The 13,942-nt window shown below is 42.7% G+C and overlaps 1 protein-coding gene across 5 annotated transcripts in view; it reads right to left on the bottom strand.

The window, feature by feature from the left end:
* Positions 1-8,074: 8,074 nt before the first annotated feature.
* Positions 8,075-13,942, bottom strand: part of SLC38A1 (solute carrier family 38 member 1) — a 71,768-nt gene continuing 65,900 nt past the window's right edge. For all 5 annotated transcript variants that reach the window (XM_054696276.1, XM_037514099.2, XM_037514097.2 and 2 more), the window contains one exon: positions 8,075-13,773. In XM_054696276.1, coding sequence (XP_054552251.1) covers positions 13,681-13,773 — 93 coding nt within the window. In that variant the 3' untranslated portion in view covers positions 8,075-13,680. The remainder of the gene's footprint in view (positions 13,774-13,942) is intronic.

The raw sequence follows: 13,942 nt of genomic DNA, 5'->3' as shown, positions 1-13,942 counted from the left end.
CTACTTTGAAGAGCTGTCTTTTCAAAAGTCATGGGCAGCACATATCTCATGCCGGGTTTCCAAGCCCTGAGTTTTTGGAACAGACTGTAATAGTTTGCTTTTCATTGCCAGCCTCAGGCAAAAGGCACCAACCAGTTCAGGCATGAGTGGTCAGAGCCCTAGTGCTTTTTTCCCCCTGCAATAATATAACTTAAAATTGAAATTGCAACATTTGTCCACTTGTCAGATTTATTTCACTCACAAAGTATCAGAAATTATGCTTTTTTTAAAAGATTTATTTATATTTATTTATGCATACAAGAACTGGGGTGGAGACCAGAGGTGCAGGGGTGAGAGGATTCCAGAGACAGAGCGGGGAGCAGAACAGGCAGACTGACTGAAATACACTGCTGAGGGGAGCAGCTGGAGAGACAGGAGAGGTCTGTTGCGCCATGTGGGTAGCTCCCTGGCCAGGGATAGAACTCAGGCCTCAGTGGCTGGTGATAGCTTGATAGTGCTGAGACTTTAACCCCCGCCTGGTGAGGCCCAAATTATGCTACTTTTATTTTTTTTTAAATTTTTTTAAAGATTTATTTATTTATGCATACCAGAACTGGGGTATAGGCCAGAGGTGTGTGTGTGTGGGGTGGTGTGTGTGAGAGAGGATTCACCAGACAGAGTGGGGAACAGAACAGTCAGACTGACTGAAATACACTGTTGAGGGGAGCAGCGGGAGAGTCAGGAGAGGTCTGCTGTGCCATGTGGATAGGTCCCTGGCCAATGGGGATCGAATTCGTGCTGCAGTGGCTGTGGATAGCTTCATAGGTTGCGTCTTAACCCCTTGTGCTACCGGGGAGACCCTATGCTACTTTTAAATTTTATGGGAACTTTCAAAAACATGAAGACAAATGATAATAAATTTATTACATATGATAAAATTAAACTCACTTATGATGTATGAAGTGTAGAGCAGAAAAGTTGAAAGTCTTGTGTGCTTGGTTGTACCTAGGACGTCGTGACATATTAAAATGGACAAGATCATAATTTCACTTTAAATTCTGATTTGGGTTTTCACAAGCAATTTATTAAAAGACAGTCTTAGGGCCTCCCCGGTGGCGCAGCGGTTGAGCGCTGGGCTGCGAAGCTGCCCGCAGCTTCGGCATCACCAGTTCTATCCCTGGCTGCCGGCGAGGGTCCCACATGGTGCGGCAGACCTCTCCTGCCATGCCCGCTGCTCCCCTCAGCAGTGTATTTCGTCAGTCTGCCTATTCCGTTCCCTGCTCTGGCTCTGGTGAATTCTCTCACCCTCCCACACTTCTGACTGTACCCAGCGCTTGTATAAATAAATAAATAAATAGATAGATAGATAAATAAATAAATAAATAAAAAAGATCTTTTATTTAAAAAAAGACAGTGTTAGCTGTTTTTCAAGATTTTTCACTTTTTACTTTCCATCTCCTTCCCAGTAATAACATTCAATTTAAATAAGGTTAAATTCAAGGCATTTTCTAAAACTTGACTCAGTAATGCATATTGTTGAAAAGGGGGAAATCCACTAGGAATCTAGCTGTTGTCAGCTCTGAACTTCACCGAGAAATAGCATCAGACATTGATTGGGTGGTTTGTCTGGCACAGCATTAGCTCTTGGAGAAAGGCAGTATTCTTACTTCAGTTAAGCCCAATCACCCATCTTTTGCCCCTCCATCCAGTTCATCTTTGACTAAGGCACCCTTGGGTGGGGAGAGCAGTTGCTGTGAGTTAGGACACACATCTGTACCCATGGGAGCCCCTGGCATCTCTGGGCTCTGGTTTCCCTTCTCCCCTGGACTTCCTATCATCAATCACACCCCTTTACATTTCCACATGCTCAAAAATTTGAGAACACCTATTAACTTTTGGAAAAATCAATGTGGATCTGCATTTGGAAGGTAATATGTTGATGGTTGAGGTGAAGCCAGTCTGTTTTATTTAGAAAGTAGTCCTTTTTCAGGGACTCCGGCGCTGACTTTCTTTGCTAAACCAGATTTTGGCTTATTGCTTATAGCAAATGTTCAGGCAAATTTCAGGAAGTAGAAACCTTGATAATGAGACTGAAAGGCTGCTGTTCATTTACTAAAGTATCAGTGGGCATCCATTCTCACAGGGACCCTCTGTCAAAGGCTTCCTTCAAGTCACTTTTAGAGCTGTGTAGTATTCCATCCAAGGGTCACCCAGTCATCTTTTTTGCCCATTTCAAAGTCTTTCACAGTTTCCCCATCACTATCTGTGTATCTATATCCCATATACATGCTATGTTAGAGAGTGAGAGGCCTCTCTTAACACACAAGAGTCCCAAAGGAAGTAGCTAATCAATAAACATTTCTAAACACTGACTTAATATTTTGAGCTCTCCATGCTATTTTCCATAAGGGCTGGACCAGTTTCCATTTTCACCTAGAATGTGTCAACACTTGTTTTTTGTCTTCTTTATGTGGGCCATTCTTACAGGTGTGAGGTGGCATCACACTGTGGTGTTGATTTGCATTTCCCTGATGACAAGTGACGATGAGCTTGACACTGTTTTAAGGTGTTGTTGTCTGGATGCCTAAGGAGGTCATTTCTCCTTTTTCTCCAGCTATCTTTAATCTTCAACATTTCTGCAGACTCTGTCTTTGCAAAGTTTATTTCCCTGTTTTTCACCAAAACCTGCTCCACACCTGAATTTAAAAACCATGAGTTCCCTTATTTTCTTTTACAGTAATCTAGTCAATTGCATAAGTTCAACAAAAATCTCTTCTTTTCTACCAGAATATAACTGGTATAATTATAAGGAAACCTTGGTCTTATTGGAATGTCATGGTTGAGGATGGTGTTCATTTAATCAGGAAAGTCAAACAGCTCAGGGATAAAGTCTGATTTTACTTATGGACCCAATGCCTGCAAAACCATCAAAACCCATTTAGTACTGAATCAGGCCTAGGGAACCTGGGGCAGCAGCCCCAGGGGACTCTTGATTCTTGCCTTGGCAAGGAAAGAATTCAATGTGGAGACCAGAGTTAAGCAGAATAGCAAGAAGTTAATTGGCAGATGAGAAGGACCAGGAAAGCTCTCAATATTGAGACCACAGTCACAGAAAAGCAAGAGTTTTATTGATAGGTAAGAGGAAGGACAGGAAATCTCTCCAAGAGGAGAGGGGTTCTGAGTGAGTAGCCACTGAGGGAGTGAGAAGCAACTATAATGGGTAAGGAGTGGGGATTCAACTGTTGGAGGTCTCGGCATTGTGCTTCTTGCTGATTGGTTGGGGTAGGTGGGGTCCCCCAGATTACTGAGGCCTGCTGGATCTCCCAGGTTACTTGGCCTACTTTCCGGAAAGGAGCTTTGGTCCAATGCTTTGGTATTGTGTTATCGTGTTGGTGTTCGGTGAAAAACGGGGAAAAAATCTTTGCAAACATTCGATTTTTACTGGGTTGGGGGTACCCTGACTCCAACTTGTTGTTCCTCATTCAGTTTGAGGAATGGGCTTGGGGTGCCTGGACTTGAGGGCACCCTCCTGGTTCCAACCAACTGTTCTTTATTCACACTGATGAATGGGCTGGGGGTCCCCTGCTCCTGGTAAATTACCTGTCATTTCCTAACTTCCTCATTCAGTACCATCCTTATAGGTGGTAAGAAAAGACATTTCTTGTTGGTAAATTTAGCAAAATCTGGGAAACTCCAGTAAAGTAGAATTTACCAAAATTAATAGTGCTGGTGAAATATACAGAGTTTCTCAGCTTGCTTTCCCAGCCTTGAGCTAGCAAAGAATAGAGACCTTCAAAAATAAAATTCTGTTGCTCCAATTCAATACCCATGGCTCTAGATTATTCAACTTTTTTTTTTAAAGATTTATTTATTCATATAAGAACTGGGGTACAGGCCAGATGGATGGGAAGGTGAGAAGATTCACCAGAGACAGAGCAAGGAACAGAACAGGCAGACTGACGAAATACACTGCTGAGGGGAGCAGCGGGTGAGACAGGAGAGGTCTGCCGCGCCATGTGGGACCCTCGCCAGCCAGCTGAGATCAAACCAGTGCTGCAGAGGCTGCGGACAGCTTCATAGCACTGTGCTCAACTGCCTGTGCCACCAGAGGAGGCCCCCTATGGCTCTAGATTAGCAAAGCTAATACAAGGAATCTTACCTTGGATAATCCTACAGGGTTAACACTCTTGTTATACTTCAGCAAACTGGATGAGTCTAGTCTTTTTCTATGACCATGAGTAATCTTTGACATTTTTATGGTCTCAAAAGTAGTTAGAAAAATTGGAAAGACCGAGAGGGGAAAAAAAAAAAATACTGAATGTACTTTCAATGGAATACAAGATTTCCTTTCTGGGTTATCTGATTTTATAGAAATGTCACCGTTTTCTGGTTCTTGAGATATTTTATAACCCTACAAACTGTAGGAACCAATGGAGAAATGGTTATTGTCCAATGAAGCAAATGAATGCTTCTGGTAGTGATGTGATTGATTTCCTCCTAAGGCGCCAGTTTTGCATCTTTTTTTAAAAAAGATTTATTTATTTATGCAAGAACTGGGGTACGGGCCAGACATGCGGGAGGGTGAGAGGATTCATCAGAGACAGAGCGGGGAACAGAACAGCAGACTGACTGAAATACACTGCTGAGGGGAGCAGTGGGCGAGACAGGAAAGGTCTGCTGCGCCATATGGGTATCTCACCAGCCAGCTGGGATTGAACCTGCACTGCAGAGGCTGCAGATAGATTCACAGCACTGCTCTGAACTGCCTGCGCCACCAGGGAGGCCCAGTTTTGCATCTATTAACAAATTTACTTCAGCATTCCTGATTGCTGAGATATGGATCTATTCCTTGAAGTTTTCTTTGAACTAATTTTAAAAACATATTACTTGCTCCTTTAGTAATAAACTAAATACATTTTTGATATGATTGCTTTGTGACTCAGTTTTAAACCTGAAAAAAATTTATGTACCTATGTGACGTGTTTAAGGTCTTTAACATGTTCAAGTTCTTTATTTTTTGTTTTTTAAAGATTTTATTTATTTATGCATACAAGAGCTGGGGTAAAGGCCAGAGATGCAGGGTGGGGGCAGGTGAGAAGATTCACCACAGACAGAGTGGGGAACAGTACAGGCAGACTGACTGAAATACACTGCTGAGAGGAGCAGTGGGCGAGACAGGAGAGGTCTGCTGCACCATGTGGGTAGCTCCCTGGCCGGCCAGGGATTGAGCTCTTGCTGCTGAGGCTGTGGATTGCTTCATAGTGCAGTGCTTAACCCCTTGCGCCACCAGGGAGGCTCCTCAAGTTCTTTAGATATAGGGGTAATATATAGGGGCCTGGCTTTATTTTCTTGAAAAAGCTAGTAATTCTTCCATTATTTATTGAGTAACCCTTATTTCCCCATTGATGTGAAAGTCCACTTTTTAAAAAAATTTTTTGGCCATTTATGTTGTTGTCTATTACAGTTAATTTATTTACTGATTTTTATTTACTTCCACATCAGTGCAAATCTGTTTTAAGTGTTATAGTTTTATAATACATTTTGATAACTTGATGGTTATTTTGATGTTGTACTGGCCCTACTGAAGATTGTCCTGCCAATATAGATTATTCTAAAATTTAAACTGATGAGGCTGCCTGGTGGTGCAAGGGGTTCAAACACAACATATGAAGCTAGCTGCATCCACTGCAGCACAAGTTTGATGCCCAGCCAGGGAGCCACATGGCACAGCAGACCTCACCTGTCTCACTCTGCTCCCCTCAGCAGTGTATTTCAGTCAATCTGCCTTGTTCTGCTCCCCATTCTGTCTCTGGCAAATCCTCTCAACCCCCGCCAACACCTCTGGCCTGTACCCCCGTTTTTGTATACATAAATAAATAAATCTTTTAAACAAATAAAATTTAAACTGATGAAAGATAAAAAAATTGGTGTAGAAAAAAATGACCCAGTTATTTTGGCCACATCAACCCCACCCATAACCAGGCATAACCCCACCCAACCCCACCCATAACCAACCCCACCCTTAACCAGGCAAAACACAACTACGAATCTAGAAGGTCAATGAACAGATTCTCTGAATTGTATTTACCACTAAGCTTATAGTTTATCCTATGGGGGAGGGGGAGAATAACCCTCTCCCAGACTTTCACATGTAAAGCAGGGCAGAAAAGCACTATTTACACTAGCTAAGATATGGAAACAAACGAAGTGCCCCAGAACAGATGACTGGATCAAGAAGATGTGGTCTATATACACAATGGAATACTACTCAGCAATCAAAAAGACAAACTCATGCCATTCACAGCAACATGGATGGTGCTGGAAGGAATTATGCTCAGTGAAAGAAGGAAAAAGAAAAATATTGGCTGGTTTTGCTTATAGGAAGAATATATGGAAACCACACAAGGGATCAGGGGGGAAAAAAGACAAAAATACCAGGCAAACTATAAATCAGAGACATACAGCAGGGGAAGGGGAGGGAGTAGAATCAAAACGGGAAGGAAAAGCATAAGACACTATGGTGACAGCTCAAGGGTGACTTGCTGGTGGGAATTTTATGGAGACTACAGCTGGGGGGGACAAATCAAACATTATACATAAGTGAACAATGATGTAAAATATATATAAATAAAAAATAAAATAAAACAGGGTAGAAAAAGTCAATCTGAGCAGACACTGAAGAGTGACAGTAGAAGAATCCAGAACTATCAAACCACTCTGGGACTGGACTTTTGATTGGGACGAAACAGGCTCATTCTCAAAAGAGGAACTTTACATATACGAGTTTTTCCAACTGCTTAGAAAGTGATCATCCTTTGGCCCTGGGGCTTTGATCTATTAAGAAATAGATGCAGTAGGCATGTAAGGATAAAAAGTCTGCTTTCCCACACTCAGTTTCCACCTGGAGATCCACAGGTGCACTCGTGTGGCCCTCTCCAGAATGAGCTGTCATCCAGCAGCTCAGGCAGAATCAAGGTGAGCCACATACCTGGTCACCCCATGAAAGCGCAGGTGGTTCATGCACCACTCATGTCCACAATAGGATTTGAATATCTGGCTTTCTTGCTGGCCAGATAATGTTTTGCTAAGATCTTGGGGAGGTGGCAGTGACAGACAAAGGCCAGGCTTAGATACTTTCCCCCAAATCACCTCTGGAGACATAGACATAATGATAGAATTTCCTATTTTGTGGGTGGCTACAATGTGGGGTCCTTCCTACAACATATCATATAACTAATACTCTTAAGAATGAACCAGAGTTTAGAAAGAAAATAGTATGCTAGACTTAATCTGATTACAAGGATTTACAGACATAGCTAGCATGCCCAGACAAGATTGATTTCTTTTCTTTTTTTAAAACATTTAAATTAGGGCCTCCCGGGTGGCGCAGCGGTTGAGCGCTGGGTTGTGAAGCTGCCTGCAGCCTCTGCAGCGCCGGTTCAATCCCTGGCTGCTCCCCGGCCACCAGAGGAGGGTCCCACGTGGTGCGCACACCTCTCCTGCCGCCCGCTGCTCCCCTCAGCAGTGTACTTCGGTCCTTCTGCCTGCTCTGCTCCCTGCTCTGGCTCTGGTGAATTCTCTCACCCTCCCGCGCTTCTGACTATACCCAATGCTTGTATAAAATAAATAAATAAATCTTAAAAAAAAAAAAAAAACATTTAAATTAAATTTTTTTTTTTTTTTTGCGTAGAAGAACTGTAGTGTAAGACAGAGGTGCGGGGCGGAGGTGGGGGAGAGAATTCCCCAGAGACAGAGTGGGGTGCAGAACAGGCAGATCTACTGAAATCCACTGCCAACAGGAGAAGGCAGTGATACTAGAGATCTGCTGTGCCATGTGGGTCAGCAACTTGGCCAGAGATCAAACTCAGGCCTTAGAGGTGATAGAGCTGAGACTCCCCCCAGACAAGGTCAATTTCTATCCTAAGTAGTTTTTAAAGTTTGGGTGTTTAAATATAGGCTTCTATGACCTTCACATGTTCTAGAACATTGAGAAATTGTACAAACCTGTCTCCAACCATCCCGAAGAGTATGTACAGTGTTTAGAAGTCCCCCATTTTTATAAAAGAATGACTGCAAGATTCATAAACATTTTTAGTTCATATTTTTAATGTTTAAAAACTATGTTAACAGAGCAGTTAATAGAACAGAAATTCTTACATTTATTTTACACATGGTGGGAAAAAAAACTATTTGATTAACTGTGAATAGCAAGGTTTGTGACTTATTTAAATCACCCATCTGAAAGTCTTTTATAAGGTTCTTACATGAATAAAACAGTGATGAGCTACACGTACTGGACTCAGATGAAGTCTAAAATACATGGCCTCTAGAGAGTGGATTCATACCAATGATCAAGATTCAAGTGTTTTGGGAAAAAATTATTCCAGACAGTCTTGTTGGCGTCAACACTGAAAGTAAAAGGCAAACATGCAAGACTTTCAAAATCTTAATAATATGATTGCTCTTTTTCCTTCAAATTTGTGCTTATAGTTAATATTCAGGTTCCCCCACTTTCCCCTTTCAAAGACCCCAAAATTTGGGAAATGCAGCAGTTCGATTCTGAAAAAAAATTTTTTTCCTTCCCAACCTCTGTTTTCATAAATACTATGTAGTGGTATCGGTGTTAACAGTAAGAACGCATGATGAAGAAGAAACCATTTTCCATTTTGGGTACACCTATTTCTATATGACAATAATTTGGGTCTAAATATTCTTTATTTGTCAGAGGACTAGTTTTTAAATAATTGATCTTAACACCAGTCTAAGAAATCAACACAACTATTTCTCAGACAGTTCGCTTTCTAAACAATAAGCTAAGATTTTTAGGCTCCAAGTTCACTTGGAGAGGAACTAGGTTACCTGGGAGAGAACGTAAGTTTTTCTATTTCTGGAACAAAACCACGGATACCTATGAAAACAATTAATCTTGATAGGCAGATATTAGAGATTTCTATTTCAGTGTGGATTAACAACTGCAAAAATATACAGCCTCCTATTTATTTACAGTATATTTACATACAAGTGACGTATTTCCTACAATAAGCCTCAACTGCATAGATTCTTCCTTTTAGAAACACAGAATCAAGCCCATATACAGATGGCCCAGTTTCATAACCCCTTTTTGAGAAAGCTCTAAAGAAGGGGAATGTCTGAGCCGTGTGGATTCCATGTTTTTCAAGAACTTCTCTTTTTGGAATTAGTGATATTTTTCAGTTGTTAGCTACTCCAACCCAAATGGTCCCGGAAAGCCATAATCTTTATAAATAATTCACCATGTGAATTATTTATAAATTCAGAGGAAGTATGTTCTATTGCTGAAGGATTCCCAGATCTTCCATCCCTAAGGACACCGCCTATTAGCAATGCTATAGAGTCTGTGTTTTCTTTATTTTGAAAGTGTCTAGAAGTTCACCATGAACTGGAAATGGAGTAATTATATTCTTAGAGCTCATGTCTTTTTTCAGCCATTTACATTGATAAACAGATGGAGACTAATGGCTTTGGTGCTAAGGCATAAAGTTAAATATCTGATTTGATTTTCAATCAAGTCACCCATCTGAATGGGCGACTCACTCGCCAACCTCCTCCCCACCTGCAGTGGGACGTGCCCCACTGTTTTCTGATCTGCTGAAGCTGATAGAACCCTTCTCTCTTCAGAGCACCCTGCAGCCCCTCATCCCCTGTGGGCCTTGGAGTGGACAATTCACTTTAGAAGGACAGGATCTGTCACCTTAAACAGTTTCAAAAAATGTAATCTTAACTGAGCCTCAGCCCCAGATGACAAACGATCTCCTTCATGGCCTCCTTCATGATCAATTTCACTGGCATTTCCAGTGGTGAGGGGGCTGAGACCCCCGCTGCTAAGGCCCTGTCCTCCCCTCCCTCACTCCTCACCCCTTTTCCTGACTCATGAGTCTCAAAAATTATCTCAGAAGTAGGACTAATGGGGAGAATAAGGGAGACAAATTGGCTTGGAGAGGATCTCACATTTGAGGTGCTTCAAGAGGGCCTGTAAAATATTTGCCAAGCCCCCAACCCCAAGAGCTTCAGATTTCACTGGGGTTGGGGCCTGAGGATTCACGTTCCCACTGGCTCCCATGTGATACTGGCTTTGCCAAGCCAGGGGCCACACTTCTGGAAGCACTGGCTTAGCAGTTCCTGTCCATTTCCGGAAAGAAGGCAGTTCTGGGGTGACTGTCTGAGGTGTCTCTCTGAAACCCTGAGGAACCTTTCCACAGTCTTTTGTCCACTCTAAGCCCTGCAACAGCACCCATGAGCACCTTTGTCCACAGGACCTACAATTATAGCAAAGGAAAATAGGCAGAGAGCTGTATGTACACCCCCATCTGATTGCTGAGCAGCTAAACCCGCTTATTAGCACTAACCCCAAAAGTGCTATGTGCTGGTTTCTGGGAGAAGCGACCTAGCATGTTCTTTCCTGTAGGGGGAAGAGAAGGAGGTGAACTGTGGGAGCAAAAGACCCCACAAATAGAAGCAGGCAGGCCAAGACTGAGGCCTCCAGAAAACAGCAAGACTTCTGGCTGAGGACGTCACCAGGGCTAATCCCTCAAGAGGGTTCCCCCTCCTCCTGATGCTCTGGGGGCCCTGGACTTACTTTCCCTCACCTGTGCTGGCACCCCTGCTGCAGGTGACTAACTGGGGTACCCCCTTACCCCCAGCATCCAGCGGGTGGTATGTGGCTGAGGTCGACAGCCCAGACTCCATGGGCTACAGGAATGAGATAATCTTGGCAATTCTGAACAAATAACACACCCCCCCGAAACAATATTATTTTTAGTGTTGAGGTTTTTTAGCATTCTGGTTTTATTATCGTACATCAGCCAAACTATTGGCTTGATAATCACACCTAGCTGGTCTGGGGGCCTCACACCAAGTATAACCTGCTGTCTAGCAGGTTACATTGTAGGTTGTAACCAACCAACTGATGGAATTTTGAAATATCATCTGCTTATACATAGGGACACCTCTGCTTAAAAAGACTAGATTTCTGTACATACTCTCCTCTCCCCACTTCCAATAAGTAATACTAAGTAAATTAGGGAATCATAGTACTCTGGGTTACAATAGTTAGAGAACAGTTCTAAATCCAAAATAGTAAATGGGCACTGTTCACAAGAACTCAGATCCTAGCTACCAAAAGAAAACGTGCTACTCCCATGGCTAAGGTCTAATAGTCTTGAGTCTACTAATTTCGCAGAAAATTTCTATAGCACTTGACTGTGTTGTTTAAATTCTACCTAACATCTGTGATACATGTACTTTTGGCTACCAGTTCACTATTCTGAACAAGAAGACTAAGCGCAGTACACTTTACACCTAATCCCACACAAAGGATGTAATTAATTAATCAGTGATATTGACAAATCACAACAAGGTCTATTATAGTCATTGGGTCAACAATAACTTAAACATACAAGGAAGATTTTTAAAATGTGGTATCACAGATTTCAACAACAATGTGCCTCCTCTAATAAATATGCTTTAAATAATAATAAAGATTTCTTGTACTGTTACATACAATCCAGAGATCCAAAAATATTGCTACACATTCCAAGAGTTAATGGTCATTTTCTAAATTGACTCTGTGAGTGTAAAGTGGATTGCTATAAATCAATGAGGATAACAGAAAAACATGTATGTTTTTGAATGGAAGGCCATCCGCTACCGGGCTATTTCATTACGTGGTGCTACAGATGAGGCTCCTAGTAACTAACCAACTGGTCTGGCTCAGTTTCTGTTCCTGCTCAGCTAATATGGAAGCCCCTTCTGAAAACAACAGAGGTGACTGGATTTTCCTGGGTAGGTATCACACCTAAACACCTCCATTCTGACCTCAGGTGGATGTAGTTCTGGAACATTCCATTAAAAGCTATGATGATCCTACCAAGAAATGCAGGAACTAGCCTTTCATTATGCTCCCAAGAGGGTCACAAAGAGGTGCTCTGATGTTTGCCTTTTCTGTGGTACATTAGTGTCTAAAGGGGAAGAGACAGTTCTGTGTGACTTCTGGGGAACAAGGAGGCCTACGGGGTTTAATGTGGAGGAGGAACAGAACCCAAAGCTTGCCAAGAGCCTGTGGTTACAGTCTACTTATCTCTGGATAAGAAATCTGTGCTCGATGAACTTCTATGTTTGAATTCAATCAGGATACAGATAAAACACAAGTCCTATTTCAAGAGTCCGGTTCACAGAGCACACACGTTCTTAGCAAGTCCATGGAAAAGCCAGTCTAGCTGATGAGCCATCTTGGGCCATGTGGTGTCTCTGTTATCTCCCCTCCTCTCCAAGCTACCTTTGCACACACCCTCTTCGTTTGCAGTCTCCCTAATGAGAGGGACTGGGTTAGAGTGCGAGGCAAGTCTTGTGGGTCACGTGTACAGTTAATGCTCCTTGGTGAGGGGTGAGATGAGAGAACAGCACCAGCACCGAAGACCCCCCTGGGGGAAGGAAGGTATGATTTCTCCCAGGTTCCTTTCAAAGACTATCTCTGAGGGCTCTTTGTCACTTTTTCCCCCAGGACTCTGGATGGATTGTTAATGGACAAGAATAGGAATGAGGCTTATTTAAGGTACAAAAATCTTATATTTGTCATAACCTAAATTTATAGATATAAAACAAGTCTTTTAAAGACCCCCCCCAAAGTACCCAATATAAAACAGGAATTACTTTTCTTAGATCACCCTTGGTTAGATATTCATTGTCCTCTGTGCAAAAAAAACGGGCAGACATGAGTCAAAGCTGTTGCGATTATAGGAAAATGTTTTCCCCTGCGACAACATTGGTGTGGGATGGAAGGCTATTGTACCAGAGGAATATTTTCTTAGGCATTTTGGACAATCTTTTTGCACCACTCTTGCTTCTCAATTTATTAACAAAGGTGCCAACGGTCAGCCCAGGAGACGTGGCCTCTGATGAGACTTTGACATCAATTGCCAAGAGGGAACAAAACTTGATTTGCTCGATTACCCAAGTGTGTAACTAAATATGTTTACCAAAGTACAATCAGCCCCATCCACAGCTGAGAACACTCACCAGGGCCTGTCTCTGCATGGAGTGAGATGTAGAAGCTGTGGGCTACTGGGACCCGTTGCAGGTGACCAGGGCACCTCAAATATTGGGCACACCCTGATCCACAACGGCGCATGCCCTGTGACCCTCGCATGATCATCCCTGTGTGCTAGGTTAACCAAAATATGCAAATTATTTACGAAACCATTTTTTCTGTAAAGCAAAATAAATATATACAAGATTCTTTTCTATAAAGGTACAGATACTGTGCGCTGAACATCAGTCGGAAAATGATTTCAGAACCCAATATCTAATAAATCAACATGATGGATGATCATGTTTGCAAAGTTCTAAGAGACTGTGAGGTGACAAAAAACACAGTTGGAAGAGTGAGCTGTAACTGATGGTGAGAAGTGCTGAGAGATATGATCACGTAAACTTTGAAAATGAAAATCCACCATCTTACACTGATCCCAGAGCTTGAGGGACACGAACCATTATAGAAACAGGTCTCTGTTTTGCTACCCAAGTGCTGTTCCGTTTGTGCCTTGTAAGTTTCTGTTTGCTTCTGTAAACTTGCAAAGGAACTGATGAGGGAGGGGTGCTGATGGGTGGTGACAGGGCAGAGCAGCAAGTTGGGGCTGGGACCTCTTCTCGCTGGTCTCAGTGGCCTTAGTCGTTGCTGGAGGAGCAGGCCCAGTCGTAGATCACCAAGGGGATGCTGACCAGTGAGAACAACACCCCCAGGCCCAGGAAGAGGGCAGCCTGGAGGAATAGAGAGGCAGACTTTCAGTGAGATAAACCTTTCCCACCTGCACCTGGGAAATACACAGAGGGCCCCCCTCCTTCTGTGTCCTTGGAATTGCAGCTGAGCTATCAGAATCTTTCCAAAACTGCATGAATCTGATCCTGCAAGAGGGGGAAAGTAAGAATG

Source organism: Talpa occidentalis, unplaced genomic scaffold (assembly GCF_014898055.3).
Source record: "Talpa occidentalis isolate TD23 unplaced genomic scaffold, MPIMG_talOcc4v2.1 talOcc4.16, whole genome shotgun sequence".
In the NCBI taxonomy this organism is placed as follows: Eukaryota; Metazoa; Chordata; class Mammalia; order Eulipotyphla; family Talpidae; genus Talpa; species Talpa occidentalis.
The sequence above is the reverse complement of the archived record's forward strand: the minus strand, read 5'-3'. Positions and strand labels throughout refer to the sequence as shown.